The sequence below is a fragment of the Macrosteles quadrilineatus genome, unplaced genomic scaffold (genome assembly GCF_028750875.1).
Source record: "Macrosteles quadrilineatus isolate MER2022 unplaced genomic scaffold, UCM_ALF_1.0 Scaffold_7__1_contigs__length_78375512, whole genome shotgun sequence".
Lineage (NCBI taxonomy): Eukaryota > Metazoa > Arthropoda > Insecta > Hemiptera > Cicadellidae > Macrosteles > Macrosteles quadrilineatus.
The window spans coordinates 35,215-55,899 of NW_026542600.1; the positions used below are offsets into that span (position 1 = coordinate 35,215).

Sequence of the window (20,685 nt, forward strand, 5' to 3'; positions counted from 1 at the left end):
TGTATTGTATTTGTATTTTATAATCAGTTCCAAAAGGGTCTTAGGCATGTTAACTATTGCTATTACAGTGCGAAATATTTTTATCATTTACTATTTTTTTTTATGAATACAACAAAATGCATAACATACACAATAATCGTAACTGTTACTTACATAAATAAAGTCAATTACAATTGCAAGTCTGCTCCCAGAGGTATGTATACTAATAAATTATATTCCCCGAGCAAAGATTATTTTAGTATATTCGCGAAATTGGTTTTTCTAATTTTTGACCCTCTAAACGCAAAATTTCCCAATTTCTCTCCAGACCTTCTTAAAGAGCTTAAAAAAACAAATAATCTAGTATATCAAAATGTTTTTATACTATTATTAAATTCGGATAAATTTGTTTCGGATAAATTTCAAAGAATTGTTATTTTAAAATTCCCATGTTATTCTTATGGGGAATATTGTAAAATGTTGTAGTCTGCTTGTTTATGGATATATTTTTATAAAACTTGGTAAATTTATTTACTTTATACTAAGTTATTAATATTTCACTAAAAACACACTTTTTTACTCTCCCTGTAGCAGCAAGCCTATGTACTCATAAAAGTTAATGTTAATTAAATACATTTAATTGAAAATCAATTCAGGCAACAGAAATTCGCTTAGTCGGTAGGTTTGCTGCGGCGGGGGTATTGTTTAGTAACATTGTACAAATACTAGTTCCAGAACATACTAATATATTTATTTACTCTTATTCTTCCAACGATACATGCCAGTTTACAAAGTTGTTTAACAGTAAATAGAAAAAGACAATAACAATTGAAGTTTAACATAACAAAAATAACAAACAATAAGTAACAACGACAATAAATGGCTCTGATAACATTTAACAGATAACAACAAATCAAGAGGAACAGAGAGAATGTTTTAGGAACTACTACCGATAGAGCTGGTTGGAGGATCTTCTATTACATGGTTACTTTTAGCGGTGTTAAACCGACCATTTCACCTAATGTTATTTCAATAGGTTTAAAATAAAATCAGATAAACGTAAATTCGCTTAGTCTGCAGGTTTGCTGCGATGGGTGTTTTTAAGAGTTAAACGTGCATTATTTATCAAGACTTTGTTAATTAATTGTATATTTAATTTGATTGTTAGGGAAATTGTATCACCTTTGTTGCATCTATGATCAAATGTAATCTAGATTACGAACCATTTAACTGCGCCGGTAACAAGCCCGGGACCGACCCAATTTGTCATCAACTTGTGAAACTTTGACCTTTGATTTAACGTTAACTCAGTACAAGAGTACTTACTGCAATCATTGGATATATAAAATCAAACCCAACATTAAAACACGTTCATGTAGCCTACTTAAAGGATATTTAGCCATATTATTTATTTAATAATTTCGTTATAAAGAAATTCCCTGAAAAACTGGTTTATAATGGTTGTTGTTTTTAAAGAACAATAACTTTTAAATCATCATCAATGGGAGTTCACTTCAAGATATTTATTTATTTTACCTATTATTTGGTTGCCTATGACATACTCTAAACGTTGCCAAGATTAATGCTTTGTTTTGGGGAAATATTTGGGGGAAATACATAACTTAAGGGACAAGGAGGGAATTTCGAGGCTGGAATAGTAAATTATACGAATAAATGCTAAATACAGTGCTGATCCGGTGTACACTTTTTGCTCTAAAATGTTATGTTTATTAACTCAAAATAATGCAATGTTGATTGTAAAATTAATAAATAGGCCACTCAAATAACTTAAAGTTTATAACAATAATCTTGTACGATTAGGATTTAAAATTTTATTTTGAAATGGTTATCAATGTTTAACCATTTCAACATACCATGATGTGCTTCAAACAGATCATGAATCGTTGAAAGAAACAAACAAACCTAAGTAATTTATTAGATCTAAAGAATTTGTGGTGTTAAATAGTTAACATAAATGAAGATTAGTAAAAAATAACAATTTCTATACCTAGTATTAAGAACATAACAGGCGTACATGCATTTACCTCAAAATAGTCACATTCACATAACAAAGAAATAGAGTTAAAATTAAAGTGATAATAATCGTCCATTATGACTTTCAACCTGTAAATTAATCTAAAATAACGGGATCATTTGAACACAAGTAACGAATGTCAATGTAATACCGTAGTTGGAGGATTAGGTGACGGACGAAAATATGAGAATGATGTAATTAATTAGGTACATAGAGGATTAATAAGTTTACTGGCCACTCCTCGACCCCTGGGGCGAGTAACAGCCTTCACAAATCTTAGCCCAATAGAGCGCGGTGCTAAAGGCTGTGCTGAATTTTGAGTCAAATCCAAGTCTGAATGACTGTGGCGACTTGCTTCAGCACCTAGCGCTTAACACCACTTCTCTCGAAGTTCCTGCTCACTAGGAGCACATACTTCTCGGCTATGCTGAGTGATAGCGTTTCAAGAGAGTTAGAGCTTATGTGTGTTAGAAACTCGATTTTCACTGCGGGAACCAAAAGACACAAAGACGTTTTAGTCGACTAACACGACTTTAAATCGAAATGCGTACATGATGTTGAATAAACAGCTTGTTATTGAATTAGTTAACTGCTCCTGTTTGCATTTAACTATTAAAATGATTGATTAAATAAATAAAACATAACACTGTGGATTGAGATCTATTTGACTGAGATCTAGCGGTGAAGAGGCGAACTGTTAGAGACGTACGACAGTTGCTACATCTAGCGGTGATTAGGTGAACTGTTGCGGACCTCCACAGCTAGTTCGTCTCTTCACCGTTAGATAGCTCCAACTACTCAATAATCTCAGTCCGCTGTGTTTTATGTATAATAATTTAAATTATTCAATAAAAAACAGGCAAACTTAATCAAAACTTAGACAAAACCAAGCGGTTTATTCAAAATCATATAGGATTTTTGATTTTGAAGTCTTGTTAGTCGACAAAGAAGCCACTGAAAGTATCCTACTGGTTTCAGTAGTATCAAAATGATCTACCGTACGATAATATAAACGATAAATGCTGAATACAGTGCTCGAACACTTAACGGTTATCCACCAAACACATGTGATGGTAAAATTAATAATTATGTCACTCAAACAAGTTCGAGTTTATAACAACAATCTTGTAGGATTAAGATTAAAAATGCGAATTGATGTTTAACCTGATTCGTATTGTGTTGTGCTTCCAAGCAACTTATTGGAGGTTAATTTAGAACACAGGCACAGGAAGATCACTTGTAAGTATTCTAAATACTGTAAGTCATCCTTATCGATTATACTAACTGTGTTACAGCACTTGAGGGGCTTAGATCCGGGTACAGACATCACAAGCCGCTTCTCACCAGGGCATTTCACGGTCAACATTGCACTGTAGTCTACGAACAGACTTGACACTGCTGCAAACGATTGAAAGTTTACCCATGCAAGAAAGCGAAACGTTTACTAGACTGAATTTAAAAAACTCGTTTTGTGTGACTGTACATAAACAAACGGTTAATTCGTAGGCTATGCTTCTATAACTATGTCTTTGATCGTTTAACACGTTCGCTGCGGCACGTCAAATAGCGGGCGTATCCCCAGTGCGGCGCAGCCTTTAGCGTCGAGTAAACCCGATTGCCGCGTGTGATTGGCCTTTTCAATTTTGGTCTGACGAATAGCAAATAACGTGAGGGGATGTCCTGCTTTACAACGAGAGTCGATGTAGTTCGCTAAACACCCACAGATAGCAGCACTGCTTGGAACGTAGCCGGTCCCATTGGAATTGTATTGCCAAATGGAGGGAAAAAGACGGGAAAAAAAGAAGACTTTTGAGATTGCCAGACCGGGATTTTACGGGGAAATTTACTACCAACCTACACCACAACAAAATGCAAGTCACATACTACACGCTAACGTCGTATAGGTCCGCTTTCGGCCGACGCTGGAGCAAAAACGAAGATATACAAAAGGCATTACCGAGCGTTCCCGATGGGGTACGGACGCACCGTACGGGGGCCAAGCACCGTACCCGATCGGGAACGGCCGCACTCTACGTGTTAAGGATGGTTTTCGCTGCCACCGATTAATTGATGTCAGTTTTGATATCGAAAATCGATCGTGAAGATTCGATACCGATACAACCAGACACGTCTGAGAAGATCGCGGGATAGAAAATGCACGCTTTCATCGCGATCACGGATTACGAATAGCGACAATAAAGTTTCCGGGATCGCGGGAAACGATGATGATTTGTCCGGTTTAAAATTGAGCTTGAGCGTTTTCGAGCATTATTTAATGAAACCGTATAAGTATAAGTAAATGGGTTGAGATTCTAGTAAGTTTGATAATTAAAGGTTTGTTCGGGAGTGCGAGGTAACAACATTCGCTCTAAATTACGATTTCTACTTTAACCAGTGGTGTAGCCAATGGGGGAGGGTTTAGGGTGTCATACCCCCCCCCCTTAACAAAATGATTTTTCCGCGATCGTTGAAGATGATCATTATGTCTGTGATCGCGGTAAAGTAACCATTAGTAGCAGTAAAATCAGGAATGTTTATAGCTCTAATACTAAAATATTCGGTCTTGAATTTTGAAAGTACAATAATATGTAGAACTCGATTACCCTGGGTAATGGGGAGACCAGCATGACATAAAAATGTATTAAAAACCCATAAAATCTCCTAAAATACTGAATAAATGATCATTATTTTGATGATTAATTTGCGTTTCATACAATCAAAATACACAGAAGTATTGCGCAATCGTGATAAGTTGTCATTAACCTTGTTAGTCGTTTTTATTACTACTGAACCTATGACATAAAACATCGCTTATTCATTCTCTTTGATATTCCATTCTATCTTGGGTTTCTCTTCATCTACACATTCAACAAGTTGCCATGGTAATTACTTAATCACAAGCATTATTTATGTCGTCATTGTCGTCTACCGTTGTGACGGTGAACAACAGACAGACAGATGTGTAACTGCATAGCTTGACCATAGATGAAGTTATATTACTTCATATATACTTATTATATTACTTCATCTATGGCTTGACCTTGATGCTATCAGCCGATATTTCTTTGTTATGCTTCCATTTTATTTTTGTAAAATAAATTGTTTGAAAAACAATAATGTGGGGACCTACTGCATATACATGATGGTCAAATATAGTTAAATATACAATGCATTTCAACACATTAAACTACAGAAACACAATTTATAACATTTCCTCGGTATTTTGCATGAATGAGGTTATGTAACTTAATTTGAGAGGCATCTATATTGACCACAGTTGATCTACTTTATTGTTACTTATTATTGCTTATTATTCCTTTTGTAAGCTTTGGCTGTGGCCCTCAAATATACAGGGTGTTTATAAAGGAATGCCGGGATTTTAAATGGTAATTGCTTGGATACTATTCAAGGTAACTGAACGTTTTGTAGGTCAAATTGAAGCTAAAATAAATAAGTTTTTTTCCCGTGTAGCAAGGGAGGAAACTTTGACCTTGGCATGCGCAAAACAGGTGCGCGGTGGTAGGCCGTTATTGCGACTCACAATCCTGATGTCCACGCCAGTCACAGTGCAATGTTTACGACGCAACAGAAGGCACAGAATATAATTTGTGGATCACAGAGTTTACAGTACATCTTGTAACGATTTTGTAATTTTGTTTAATGGAAAATATAAAAAAAATTGTGTAGCGGTCAACATAATTTAAATTAAAATAAGAAATGTCAGTTACAGTGGTAGGATTTAAATCCTTGCTTTTGTTGTTTAAATCGGAATATTTTTGTTGACTGTGACGTGACTGATATGTCTGAACCGTGACGTGCTGTAACTGACATGTGTGAATCGACCTTTAATCGAGCACCAGTGTACGAGCAAGTGGAGTTTTTGTTAGTCCTGATGACAAGTGGAGATAAAGTTATATTGTATGTTGAGTCTTCTTTCAATAGATATAATCAGCCCTGACTTCATTACAAGTACACTATCTGTCTATTGTAAACATACCAGTTCCCTCTAGGAAGTGAGGCTCGAGGTAGTTGAGGCCGTTGTTGTCCAGGCTGAGCATGAACACCTTGCTGCTGTTGATGGGGGGAGGTATCCTAGGCAGGGGCACGTCCCTGCAGGTGACTATACCCAGGTCTGGCACTGCCTTGGAGCAGGTACACAGGGGGTTGAACACGCACGGAGGGTAGTCTACGTCACGGTGATGGTGGGTCACCTATGACAGAGTTAGGTGTTATTAGGTGTGTGGTGACTATACCCAGGTCTGGCACTGCCTTGGAGCAGGTACACAGGGGGTTGAACACGCACGGAGGGTAGTCTACGTCACGGTGATGGTGGGTCACCTATGACAGAGTTAGGTGTTATTAGGTGTGTGGTGACTATACCCAGGTCTGGTACCGCCTTGGAGCAGGTACACAGGGGGTTGAACACGCACGGAGGGTAGTCTACGTCACGGTGATGGTGGGTCACCTATGACAGAGTTAGGTGTTATTAGGTGTGTGGTGACTATACCCAGGTCTGGCACCGCCTTGGAGCAGGTACACAGGGGGTTGAACACGCACGGAGGGTAGTCTACGTCACGGTGATGGTGGGTCACCTATGACAGAGTTAGGTGTTATTAGGTGTGTGGTGACTATACCCAGGTCTGGTACCGCCTTGGAGCAGGTACACAGGGGGTTGAACACGCACGGAGGGTAGTCCACGTCACGGTGATGGTGGGTCACCTATGACAGAGTTAGGTGTTATTAGGTGTGTGGTGACTATACCCAGGTCTGGCACCGCCTTGGAGCAGGTACACAGGGGGTTGAACACGCACGGAGGGTAGTCTACGTCACGGTGATGGTGGGTCACCTATGACAGAGTTAGGTGTTATTAGGTGTGAGGTGACTATACCTAACATTATGTGTCTCCCACTTCTTTAATTAACTTCAAGAAAAGTCCAATAATCATAAGAATATTTACTCGGAATATAGTTAAAATTATGTTACTCACACAATAGGTAGGCAGCCTAAAAGTGTGTGTCTTCTCAATTTATCAGACTATTCACAACAAAAACATCTACTCTGTACAGGTTAAGTGTAATCTTGTATTTGTAAATAAACTTTTTTTCATTCTATTTCATTTACTTTGGACACAGGTCTGGGAATGTTTGGCACATACTTCAGGTCAGGTCAACGTGTGACCTACCCTCAGTGCTTACACCGTTTCTGACATTGAGTTCTTTTATGGCTTCGACCATATGGCCAAGGTCAAGTTTCTTGGTGCTGAATACACCCTGAAAGGTCTGTGACACACAGGTCCTTCGTCATCATCTTAGACTAATCCTAATATGTCAACACATTCTACCACCTCCCACAATACTACACCGTTTTGGTTTTACACCGTGGACCTACCTGATGTGTGGCTCCTATCATGGAGGCCCATACCATCAGCAGGACGGACACGACGATGATCATGTACCCAATCTGCATCACATGTTCCAGCCCCTGAAACAACACATGAAATTTGACCAAATACTTTTATCTCCAATTATCATAACATTAAATAATGGACAAACAAAGAAGATACTAAGTACAAATTGCGTGAGATGAAATCCGACGCGCTTGTGGGATATTCCTACATGGATGCCTGTGCGTAGGCTTGGTTGTTGATTGTTAGTCTTAATTATTTGAACCGAATCCTTTGCAAAGGACGAGGGAATTCAGACGACAGCTACAGCCATTGCAATCACATGAGGGTCGAGGGGTTTAAAGGATCAAGGTTTGTTTAGTCGTACATTTCGTGATGTTTCGGTCTAGTGATCTAGGAGGCTGTTCTAGCACCATGTCCTCTATACCTACAATTTTCTTTAGCCAGGATCAAGTATGGTCAGGTCTGAAACTCTCAGCATTTTCTTTGGTAGTGCTTTAGTCGAGCATCTGGATTTGAATTTCATATTTGAAATAAACTATAAAACTAATGGATATTGTATTTCGATAGAGAATCCAAGCAACATATAACCGTTTGTAGTCAGAATTGATCTATGTAGCTGAGAGACAATGAGTCATACATCTAGTTTGTTTAAACTACATTGATCCGAAGTATATACATTTTAATGTTAATTGCATTTCGTTGATGACAAAAAGTGGTTTTTCTCAAATACCATACTTGTCGATGAGAAGTAGTTTTTCTCAACCTGGACATGCTGGGATCTTATCCCTGACACTGACAGGGACTATGGGTGTCCCGTAACTCTCTGGACACTTGTATATAGCGTTATTCCTTAGGTCAAGACAAACACATTTCACCATAATAACATGGGTCTGTGGTGTCTAGTTTACAGACTGTCGGTATTTATGTGTTTTTTACAAAAAAACTAATAACTCCTAAACGGTTTGAGATACAGCTTTGATATTTTGCAAAAATGTTTATCGTTAGAAATTATACTAAAAAACATTAACCGTTTCAAAATGGCGGCCATTTAAAATATTTGATGCAAAATTTCACGAAAACCGTTAACTTTACAAAAAAATTGCAAGAGACAAAATAGTTTGTAAATTTTATGTTGTTTTCAATGATACCATTTGTTAAGATTGAATAAATAATAACAGAGAAACGTGTTGTTTTCTAAATGTATTACCACTTTTCTCCATTTAAACAATGCTAATACTCCTTTTACGTTGTTTAGCATTGTTTAAATGGAGAAAAGTGGTCATGCATTTAGAAAAGAAGACATTTCTCTGTTGTTATTTATCCAATCTTAACAAATAAGATATCATTGAAAATTACATACAATTTACAAACTTTTTTGTCTCTTGCAATTTTTTTGTAAAGTTAACGGTTTTCGTGAAATTTGGCATCAAATATTTTAAATTGTCGCCATTTTGAAATGGTTAATGATTTTTTAGTATAATTTCTAACGATAATAGGTCTTAATAATATTAACATTTATGCAAAATATCAAAGCTGTATCTCAAACTGTTTAGGAGTTATTAGTTTTTTTTGTAAAAAAAAACACTTAAATACCGACAGTCGGTAAACTAGACACCACAGACCCCATGTTCCTATGGTGAAATGTGTTTGTCTTGACCTAAGGAATAACGCTATATACAAGTGTCCAGAGAGTTACGGGACACCCTGTATAATCGGCAAAACCTAATGTATTGCAGTAATATTGTCACTAAGTAACTCGGGAAATGCTTGCCATTGCTTTATTTGCTTTGCCGTTTCCCGGTAAACAAAATAAAGCACTATACGAAATGGCAAAAGGCCAACAAAATCACCATTTTAAAATGAAAATAAGACACAACCTGCATGGCCTTTTTCCTCTGACCTGTATACCTAAAAATCTTGTTTTCAGTTATTGATGATTCTATCTTTAACTTGCTGTTTTTATAGGAAATTTAAAAGGTTAAATAAAATATTTCTCGTCATTTTTCATGAAATCAGCACTTTTTAGCGAATTTCCCTATAGGGAAGTAGCTATTACCGTAGGTCTCATGGTAAGACTTAGGCCCGGGACCGATTTACTTTTTCATTTTAATGTCCCCAGAGGCCAAAAACACCATTCGTTCAAATTTTTATATATGTATATATATATATATATATATATATATATATATATATATAGGTATATATATAGATTTATATATATATATATGTGTCCGTGAACACGATAACTTGAGTAATTTTTATCCGATTTTGATGAAATTTGGTTTGAAGGTGTAAGGCGGGATAAACTTGAATGAGTTCGCGATCCAGCATGATCGGACCATGGGAACAGGGTTTTATAGGGGGTTTTATGGGGTAAAAATGGGTTTTTCTCACTTTTTACCCTCAAAACACAAAATTTCCCAATTTTTCTCTAAACCTTCTTAAAGAGCTTAAAAAAAACAAACAATTCAGTATATCAAAGTGTTTTTGTACGGTTATTGGTTACGGAGAAAACTAAAAAAATGGTAAATTTAAAATTCCCATGTTATTCTTATGGAGAATATTGTAAAATGTTGAAGTTTGCTTGTTTATGGATATATTTTGATCAAAGTTGGCAAATTTATTTATTTTATAGTAAGCTATCAATATTTTACTAAAAACACACTACTTTATTAGTTTCCTTGTAGCAGCAAACCTAGGTACTCGTTAAACCTAATAATGTTATTTAAATAGATCAATTGAAAATCAATTCGGACAAATGGAAATTCGCTTAGACGGCAGGTTTGCTGCGGCGGGGGTATTTCTGATTTAAGTTATAAAAATTAAATGACCACCATTTGAAATCAAACAATCGATTATTTGTTTTAATAGCTATTGCTACTAAATCGTATAGCAAATTTCATAAAGATAACTTCAACATTAGTAAAAATATAAGTTTCAATTTTTTTAAATGCGTACATCTCGCCCATCTTGCAAACTAGGTAGTTTTCGAAAAAAAAATATTCTTGAGTTTCGTTTTATTTTTACTCATAAAACCTATTTGCTACTAGGCAGAATTGCAAGGTTACTTCTACTAAAATCAAATTTGGCTTATAGCCAGTTGTGGTCAACTTAAGGCTCCCTACACTGTCAATTTAAAACAATTAATTAATCTTAGTATTTTACCTACGACCGTTTTTAAAAGTAGCTGTTTTAGTACAGTTCTTAGAATTGGAAAGTATCTCATAACAGCATTGTTTACTTTCATAGCATAGTTTTACTCATAACAACACGGGTAACGGACCAATGAGGTTAAGGATTGAGAGAGAAGAAGTAAAATTGTAATGATTCGAAATTCAACTAATCAGCTGTTCAGGCCAATTTAATTGTTGAGTGGTGTATTTTACTGTTTGGTACAATATTTCGTTGCATCACTGTCAGTGGAAATGAGAGGTTATAAGCGAAAACATAACCCCTCTTAGATGTTAGTAGTGATTTTCAGGAATTAATAAAACACTGTCGTAGGTAAAGTAGTGTACGCAACTCGCGTAAATAAAGGCCGTACCTTAAATTTTCTACTCGTGTAGTTATCACTATCTTTACGCAATCGTTGCGTAAACTACTATAACGAACATTGCATTTGAATAGGATAAAGGGAGCTGTTTTCATGATAACAATAACTGTCCGAGGGAATTTAGTAGTAATATTAATAAGGCTAGTCGCAGACAATGATGAAGTTACTGATAGTGTTGTGTTATGCCAGAGGAAGTGTTTGTAAACAGTCTGACTCACTGCCTACATGAGTACTGCAGCTAATCTGTCATTACCATGATTAAGAAGGCTGTGTTTGTTTATACAGCCTATTTTGTGTTGCAGGTCTATTTGCGGTTGTATCCCATGTTACCAATAAGTCTTCACTTAGGACCAACATCGTGTTCACACCCCACAGAAATAATAACTATCGTTCACGCTATTATAAGTTTACAATTTGAGGTAGGCCTATCGGACTTCTTATGGGGTTTGGAAAAATACGTGGATGGATGTAAAAGAATAATTTAGCCAAGGATGTATTGTAATTGATTTATTTTTTCCCTAGTTCGAACTTCTTTAATTTTAAGCTTGATTTATTGTTATTATGAATTTATGTTTTTAATTTTCGTCATGGCGTGGTCACTGATTCGATCAAATGTTTCTTGAGGTTTCAGCGTTATAGTCATACTAGCTGTTGTACCCGTGCTTTGCAACGGGAAGAGGACAAACAATGCAAAAAAGTTAATAGTACTGCACCCTGTTGGTAAACCTTATAACTTTTTAATGCTCTTTAATATCATAGAACCAACTTGTGTAGTTGAAACAGCTGACAAAATTATTTTATTCCTTTTAAATATGATTACTCATAAGGTTAACATGGGAAACTCCAGAGCCACTGGGGCGGAGCCCGAAAGGACTTTTGAGATAAGAATGCGTCTATATGTTAATCGGGAATGTGAACTATCATCACACCAAATTCCAGCCCGAACCGACCAGTAGTTTTCGCGTTTACTTGTCACAAACATACATCCATACATCCATACATCAAAACTTTCTCATTTATAATATTAGTAGGATTAGACATGTTGCTTTGGATTTTGGAACCAAAGTGCTTACAATGTTTTTGACACAATTTGATATTTTCTTTCGCAGATTAAGTGTTTAATTCTAGGAAGATAAGACAAAACGTGAGCTTTGTACAGCTAATTTAACGACTGACGAGCCAACGTGACTTTTTCGTAGGGATTTTCTGAAGGTTTATTTCCTTAAAAGTGTTTTAAATAGGTTTTTATTTAAGTAATGTAATTTCCAGCCTTGCAAGAAAATCTACAGAGCTAAATAGGTTATGTTTATAACCGAAACTACCTGGTAAACTTATTACAGAACCATGAAATTCTCAGCGGAATACTTGTTGTTGAGGTTATCTTAAAATTATACGCAGAAGAAAGTTGTGTGTCATTCTTCACCATAAATTAAACATACTCCGTCTTCACCTATAAGGTAATTTAGGTTTTGGGTAAGGTTAATAAGGTATTGTAGGTTAAAGGTAGGTTCATTCCAAGTATGACAAGGTGAATTGCAACTTTATCTTGAGTTGATTAGTGCAAAGTATGAGGTTCTTAAATGTAATTTGTTAGAAAAGTTCCTTTAAAATAACATTTTCTTTTTTGTACGTATTTTAGCATGTAGATTAGATATATATGGTTGAAAAGTGACTTTTCATCGAAAACTCATAAATATTTTATGGATTTTACTTTTTCTAACGGTTAGCAAGTACATAATTGTGGACTAAAAGATTAGTGAAGAGGAAAACTTGAAACCGGTGGAGTTAAAATTATGAATTTGGTTTTGTTTACATTCACCAGCATTCTATTTACCAAACACATATTCCTTAAAAGTAAACGATCATCGTTTATTAAATTTTCCATTAACATAAAATCGCTTTGTGTATTTTAGGTGCAATGACATCAGCTAAAGCAAAAATATTTCCGTTAAAAGGTGGATTTAAGAGGTTAATGAACACTAAAAATATGGCACCTGAGGTAGTTGATCCTTGGCACACACTTTTTTGTAAAGGGGGACTGAAGGCATTACTTATTTTTACTTGTTCCCTCATATTTGAGACGAACTCTTAAACCACTCAAAGGCTGTACTTCTTATTCCTAAGGTTTGCTATTAATTCAAAAGAATTTTGTGGTAAAATCAATAAATACAATGAAAAGAGCGCAATCCATGAAAAGGGGATCAGTTAATGTGAATAAAGCTATTTTTGTTGACCTGCCTTTTATAAAAACAAACTGCTTGTTACTTAAAAAAACTGTGTTTTATATATATATATATATAAAAACTGTTCTAATCATCATGAGCTTTTCGAGTACTTAAAAGAATTAAAGTAAGCTAATGGGTCTGAGATTGTCTAATTTTAGAGCATTGTTATTTTTCAAAATGGGTCCAACTAAACTAAATTTAAGAAAAGATACCTTTGTTGAAACTCGTATTAAATATGTACTTTAAAACAGAGATATTTAATCAATTATATGAAGTGCCGCTGATGTCACCAAAGAATGTAGATTTGTTTGTTTTTCAAATTACTAACCACTTACTTTATTTTCTCCATTGTGGTTGCAAAGAAACTTGTTTGTGGGCAGATTTGGATAGGAGAAAGAATTCCCTTGGGAAAGTACTTGGTGGTCCAGCATGTACCGAGACAAAAGGTTGTTTATTTCCTGAGCGATAAGGCAAGCCTCTGTTATCAGTGTCTCGTCATCAAGCTCAATAGGGTGAATGTTCTTATCTTTTACATTTCTCGTCAAGTTAATTTTCCATTCAAGGGCAACATTGCCCTTGCATTCCTCAAGTTTGTTTGAATAATACTGTATACGTTTTTTGATTGTCGGTGTCAACTTTTGAATTGACGCGAAATCTATTGAAATACAGGTTGAATACAGTGTCAAACACTTTTCTCCAAAAGTAATATTTATGTCACCAATGTATACTGCGTTATTTATTATTTCTAACATTAGCTGAGATTCGATCAACTTTTTTCATTTTGTTCGAGTTAAACCTCCGAATCACTGGTCAATACGTGTAATGGTGAAATTATCTGCTGTCAAGTGATTCTTGTGACCTGTGATTCTGTGATGCTAGTCACAGTTTCACCCCCACTTGACCGATTGGTAATATTTATTGGCGATTTTTTTGTGTTTGGTGTTTAAGTGTTTTGTAAAACTGTGACTCAATGTTTTTTTTTTTTCTAATCGGAGGGTTCGCAAGAACGAAAAGATGATGACGACGTCCGTCTGAAGATGATCCCGTGATGATCGAAACAGGTCGCCTTTCAAGGTCACAAGAATCACTTGACAACAGGTAATTGCACCAGTACACGTTATTTTTTTATGAAGGAGCAAGGAGATCACTCCGGGTGGACTTATGGATATCTAAGTGAATACGTAACCACCGCTGTCGAAACGAAACCAAAACTTATGATTCGTAAGACGCGTCCTAAGAGCAAATATTAAGGACGTCTATCACAATAATGTCACTGATTAAGGATGCAGGATCGACTTATTGCTGCACAATAACGCCCACACAGGATCATGTAGGTGGGTCAAGGACGTTCATTAACACAATTAGCCGGGTAAACGAATCAACTGATGAGACGGAGCACGACGTGTGTCGTGTATTATACGTACCACACTGCTGGGCACGTCACACACGTGCAATGGAACATATAGGCTGGACTGGTATCTTATCTCTAGATAAGTCACAGATACAGAGGACTGGCTAATCTCCAAGAGAACTGTGTTAGACTGTTATCTTACCTTGAGATAAGTCACAGATACAGGAGGACTGGCTAATATCCAGGAGAACTGTGCTAGACTGGTATCCTATCTCTAGATAAGTCACAGGTACAGAGGACTGGCTAATCTCCAGGAGAACTGTGTTAAACTGGTATCCTATCTCTAGATAAGTCACAGGTACAGAGGACTGGCTAATCTCCAGGAGAACTGTGTTAGACTGGTATCTTACCTTGAGATAAGTCACAGGTACAAGAGGACTGGTTAATCTCCAGGACAACTGTGTTAAACTGGTATCTTACCTTGAGATAAGTCACAGATACAGGAGGACTGGCTAATATCCAGGAGAACTGTGCTGGACTGGTATCTTACCTTGAGATAAGTCACAGATACAGGAGGACTGGCTAATATCCAGGAGAACTGTGCTAGACTGGTATCCTATCTCTAGATAAGTCACAGGTACAGAGGACTGGCTAATCTCCAGGAGAACTGTGTTAAACTGGTATCCTATCTCTAGATAAGTCACAGGTACAGAGGACTGGCTAATCTCCAGGAGAACTGTGTTAGACTGGTATCTTACCTTGAGATAAGTCACAGGTACAAGAGGACTGGTTAATCTCCAGGACAACTGTGTTAAACTGGTATCTTACCTTGAGATAAGTCACAGATACAGGAGGACTGGCTAATATCCAGGAGAACTGTGCTGGACTGGTATCTTACCTTGAGATAAGTCACAGGTACAAGAGGACTGGTTAATCTCCAGGACAACTGTGTTAGACTGGTATCTTACCTTGAGATAAGTCACAGATACAGGAGGACTGGTTAATCTCCAGGACAACTGTGTTAGACTGGTATCTTACCTTGAGATAAGTCACAGATACAGGAGGACTGGCTAATATCCAGGAGAACTGTGCTGGACTGGTATCTTACCTTGAGATAAGTCACAGGTACAAGAGGACTGGTTAATCTCCAGGACAACTGTGTTAGACTGGTATCTTACCTTGAGATAAGTCACAGATACAGGAGGACTGGCTAATCTCCAGGACAACTGTGTTAGACTGGTATCTTACCTTGAGATAAGTCACAGATACAGGAGGACTGGCTAATCTCCAGGAGAACTGTGTTAGACTGGTATCCTATCTCTAGATAAGTCACAGGTACAAAGGACTGGCTAATCTCCAGGAGAACTGTGTTAGACTGGTATCCTATCTCTAGATAAGTCACAGGTACAGAGGACTGGCTAATCTCCAGGACAACTTTGTTAGACTGGTATCCTATCTCTAGATAAGTCACAGGTACAGAGGACTGGTTAATCTCCAGGACAACTGTGTTAGACTGGTATCTTACCTTGAAATTAGGCAAAGGTACAGAGAACTGGCTAATTTCAAGGATGACTGTGTCATGTGTTACTTTGTACGATTCTGAAAAATCTTTAATTTAAATTACGATGCATATTGAAGGCAAATACGTTGGATATTGCAACTAGAATACTTTTCTCGTTTTTAAACAATAAGTATATTTGATGTGTTTTTTATGTCTGGTCAGTCAAGAGGGTCTTGTCTCAACCAAATCATTCGGTCATAATTAAGGGTATACTTTACATCTTCTATGTGCTATACTTGTTTGCTTTCGCAGTCTTATTCAAATCGATCGTTTTAAATTAGTAAAGTGAAGTGTAAAAGTGTATCGAATGGAAATATTCCTTAAAATTGTCTTCAACTAATTAATGAAGCAAACCAATATTCAAGAACCTATATGTTTCTATGGATGGTAAAGGTTAGCACAGAACCTCCGGATTGATAAGTTATCTTAAGCGTCTTAAGCGGTTATGTAGGTATTCCATGTGACAGATAAATTACATCTAAAATAAACACATACCAAATTTGTCTTCAGTATAATCAACAGTCGTCACAATTTATTGGTGGGTCGTCTTTTGAAATTAGTGTTCCATGGTATTTTGACGTCAAATTGCCTGCTAATCAATTTTTTTATGTAGTAGTCTAACCTAATATAACGTATCCCAAATTTTTTTAGATCAGTTTAGAAGCTGCTTCTTAACACATTTTAGAATTCAAGAGCTCAACCCAATTTCTCATACTGTTAAATCAGCTGACTAAACAATTTGCTGTTGAAATTCCGTTACACAAACGCTTTCAACACTCAACTTTATACTCGTGTCAAATTCAAACATTTGTCAATTCAAACACACAAATTTAACACTTCAGCTATATTTGTAGAGGAAACGCAATTTCATGGATTATGTTCAAAGAAGAGTCCATCGTTGTTTTGACATGTTGAATATTATGACACCAGGAATGTGTCAAGTATAAATACGCTGATTTTACTATACGATTATAAACGGTCAAGTAGTTAAATATAATTCTCACGATGATTTATAAACAGAAATTTTGAAATATAAATCATTACTTACTGTTTGATACCTGATACAATGACAAACTTGATTTGCGGGGTAAAAAATCACTTTTCCTACAGTCACCCGACAAAATGGGCTTCCTCGCACTGATTATAGTACAGAAAGCTGCTAATTGCTGATTTTACTTACTTTGTCGCACCGTTTATACTTTGTCGCATGGTTTATACTTTGGCGCACACCAGTATTCCAACCAAACAACAAAAAACAGCATGGTCTTATTATGCACGTTACACTAATCCGTGTACACTTGGAAATAGGTTGGCAACAGTTAAAGATACTACTAATATGATCAGCTGATTGACTATAATTCATAATACGATTTAACCTGTCATTTCGTGTTTATATTCTATTTTCGTTCAACGCTTATTTTGAACGTAACCTAAAGTGTAGTATTTAAAAGAATTATAAGTGGGCCTAACATGTTTGAGAATAATGAACTCGGTGATTGTGAATATATGTGTACACCAGAAGAAATATGTAGCAGAAACTGCAAAACATATTTAATTAAACATGTTTCCTGAAAAATCAAGAAAGGAGAATAGAATGAACGAACATACGAACTGTTTTCTTCTTGGTTCCTAAGTAAGAAAGTTACAAAACTACTTGCTTATTCTGTTTATACTGATTATTACTGTTTATACGTGTACTTTGAAAATAAGTAACACCTAAAGATACTACGACTACAATCAGCTGGTGCAGTGTTTCCCATTCCGTTCAACGCTTGGGTTTAACCTAACCTAAAAATGTGTTGTATGGTGTTTGAAAGACTAATTATTAATATGTTTTATAGTGACTGTAATCTATTTTAGACTTGAAAAATGTAAGCAAATCGGATCTGTAGAAACCCAAAAGACGCAAACCTACAATATGTACTCTATTTGATCTTGCGAAACACCATGTTGAGTTTTATTTACAACAAATTAGAAACACACTCAACCTCATTAATAACTATGCAACAATGAATATCAGCTGATTTGCAATGAAATAAAAATACAGTGATGCCAACATGCTGTACTTGTAATTAGTGTTGCGTAAAAACACTGTATTTTGATATAAAAATAGGTCTAATGGTAGATGTAATTTTTATTTAACTCTTTAATTATACAGTTATATAGTCGATTATGGTATTATTCCACTTGCATGATGATATTTTTAGTACATAGTATGATGCTTTTAATCATACGTAATACAAGTAAATAGTACAGCGTTAGGTTGAATATACTTCTACCAGATATTTACAGAAAATTTATACAGTGTTTGGTAACTGCTATAACTCCAATTCGGTGCTTAGTTTTAATATTTATTTAGTGTTTTTGTTTTGTGCATGTTTCACAGTTTATATGCAAGTGGATGAATTTATAAATCCCTGCTAGATTTATTGTAAACATTATTGCGGAACTGTATGCTTTTGAAATTTTAAAATCAGATGTTTAGAAAATTGTTGAGAAATTTTTACAATTCTGACATTTGAGCTTGGAGCTGCATGTGAGAACAAGTTTTATTTAATCCATTGTTGCTGCAAACCAACCGAAAAACTAGAAAAATTATACAAAATTAATCGAATAAAAGTGTCACATTTTTTTTAAATTCTTGATAGAATAAAGTGCATGATAACCGTATATGAACATAAAAAAATAGTAATTCAAATAAGTACACATAACTGATGCAAAATATTTGTCAGGACATCATTCCATGCCGTTGTATTCACACTATATCATACTAAAGCACAATTTTTACCGAATTAACGATTTTTAAATTTGAAAATATACGTACAGTACTAATGTATGTTTTATGTTAACTTATTTTATGTGCACACATTTACGAATCTAAACATACAAAATTATCCTAAAACATACTAAAATAATCCATCAAGCCCTTTATTTAACATAGAACAATTCTAAAAATCTGTACAAAGGTCCATGTGGGATATTGATTAAGGATAAGTATCCACACGGATGTAGTTCTATAGACTAAACAATCAACAAGACCAAATCCGATGTTTAGTAGAAATGCAATACTATTTTACGGTTTTACCAATTTACTTGAAAAGTTGGCTTGAAATGGTCTATTTTACAAGTGAGTAGCACATACCATGGTGCTGCTGTGCTGTCAGCCGCGCCGCTGCGAGTAGTCACACAGGAACACCAGTCACAGACTAGCTGGGTTTTGTGCGGCTTCCTAACCATATTATGGGATGTCGTCATCACCAGCTCTGCAGCAAACCTGCAAACTCACTCGCACCGTTGTAACGTGATACACAATTTAAAATTGTAAAACTTTGAACTTTTAGTTCGACATTAAAGACAATCTGTTTTGTTGCGTTATATTTCTTTATACACTTAGTACAGGACATACGTATGTGTTACACTTTGCTGCACTAACGTCATAAAAAAAGCTTACCCAACGTTATAAAACGTAGGATGACACGTTTGTACCAAATTTCATGTTTGTATCCACATTGTAAATTGGCGGTCTTACCGTTGATATGAATGAATTTCGTCATGATCTGATAATTTTTTCTCGCGTTATCGAGCTAATAGTGCCAGGTCTGTGAGAAATACGCTAAAACCCACAATTCATAGATTAGTTGTTATTTAGATTGTCTTGATTTTGTTATTTCTATTTTTGCTGTTGTAAAGTTATTACTTATTATATGGCGAGAGTTGTTCTGAAAAGCAGTTGTACTGAGAAACGACTTTCAATAGAGGCATTTTTATTTATTTATAAAATCCTAACTTAAATCATATTAATTCACACAAGTAGGTGGTACCAACTTGGCGACAACAGCTAAATCTCGCAGAGGAAATACTTAATTGAAAATATAGGGGTTGTAAGAGTCATAGTTTCTGGTCACATACCCCTATTGGTGTACACAAATATATAATACCATAGATTAAAGGACCATCCTATGCGTCATCTATATGGCTCTCTTGTTCTCTGGAAGTATTAACTTTTCAATCAGCATAATACGCGCTATTAATTTTACTGAAAGTAAATACAAGTACTGTACTCCTTTTGTTTTAAGAAGTGTAAATGGATATGTCAAGTGTTATTAGACGTTTTTATTTACTTTCCGTTAAAATGTGTGACTGAAACCGGATAAATATTTTTCTAATATCCCACAAGATTTGTGGGTTGACAGCAAAAATCGACTCAACCGATCAATATAAGGTAAAATTAACTCTTGTAAAATATTAATTAGCTTTGGTTGTTTTTTATTTGTGTATACTTTATTTATATACTAGCTGTACCCGCGGGCTTTGCCCCGTTTAACTTCATAAGTATTCGCATGGTTCAATCCCGGTTGGTTGAAGTTCGTTCGCTACGCTCACTCACCTTTAGGTTGGAGCTCGTTCGCTGCGCTCACTTGCCTTCAGGTTAGCTCGTTCGCTACGCTAACTTGCCTCCAGATTGAAGTTCGTTCGCTACGCTCACTCACCTTTTGGTTGCAAATTAGCTGTTGTCATAAATTAAAAAAATAATAATGCTGCACCCTGTTGGTAATCCTTGTAACTTTAATGCT

The 20,685-nt window shown here is 35.7% G+C and overlaps 1 protein-coding gene and 1 long non-coding RNA gene across 2 annotated transcripts in view; both read right to left on the reverse strand.

Annotated features, from left to right (window-relative positions):
* LOC128998088 (chaoptin) overlaps nucleotides 1-6,225 on the reverse strand; it is a gene marked incomplete at both ends in the record, with an annotated part of 41,041 nt that extends 34,816 nt beyond the window's left edge. Inside the window, one exon of the mRNA XM_054424081.1 lies at nucleotides 6,012-6,225. Coding sequence (XP_054280056.1) covers nucleotides 6,012-6,225 — 214 coding nt within the window. The remainder of the gene's footprint in view (nucleotides 1-6,011) is intronic.
* Nucleotides 6,226-6,763: 538 nt separating this feature from the next.
* On the reverse strand, nucleotides 6,764-19,331 carry LOC128998638 (uncharacterized). Its single transcript, XR_008491227.1, has 3 exons — nucleotides 19,254-19,331; nucleotides 7,403-7,495; nucleotides 6,764-6,860 (listed from the first exon to the last, which is right to left on the reverse strand). It is a non-coding gene; the product is annotated as an uncharacterized LOC128998638 (long non-coding RNA).
* Nucleotides 19,332-20,685: the final 1,354 nt, after the last annotated feature.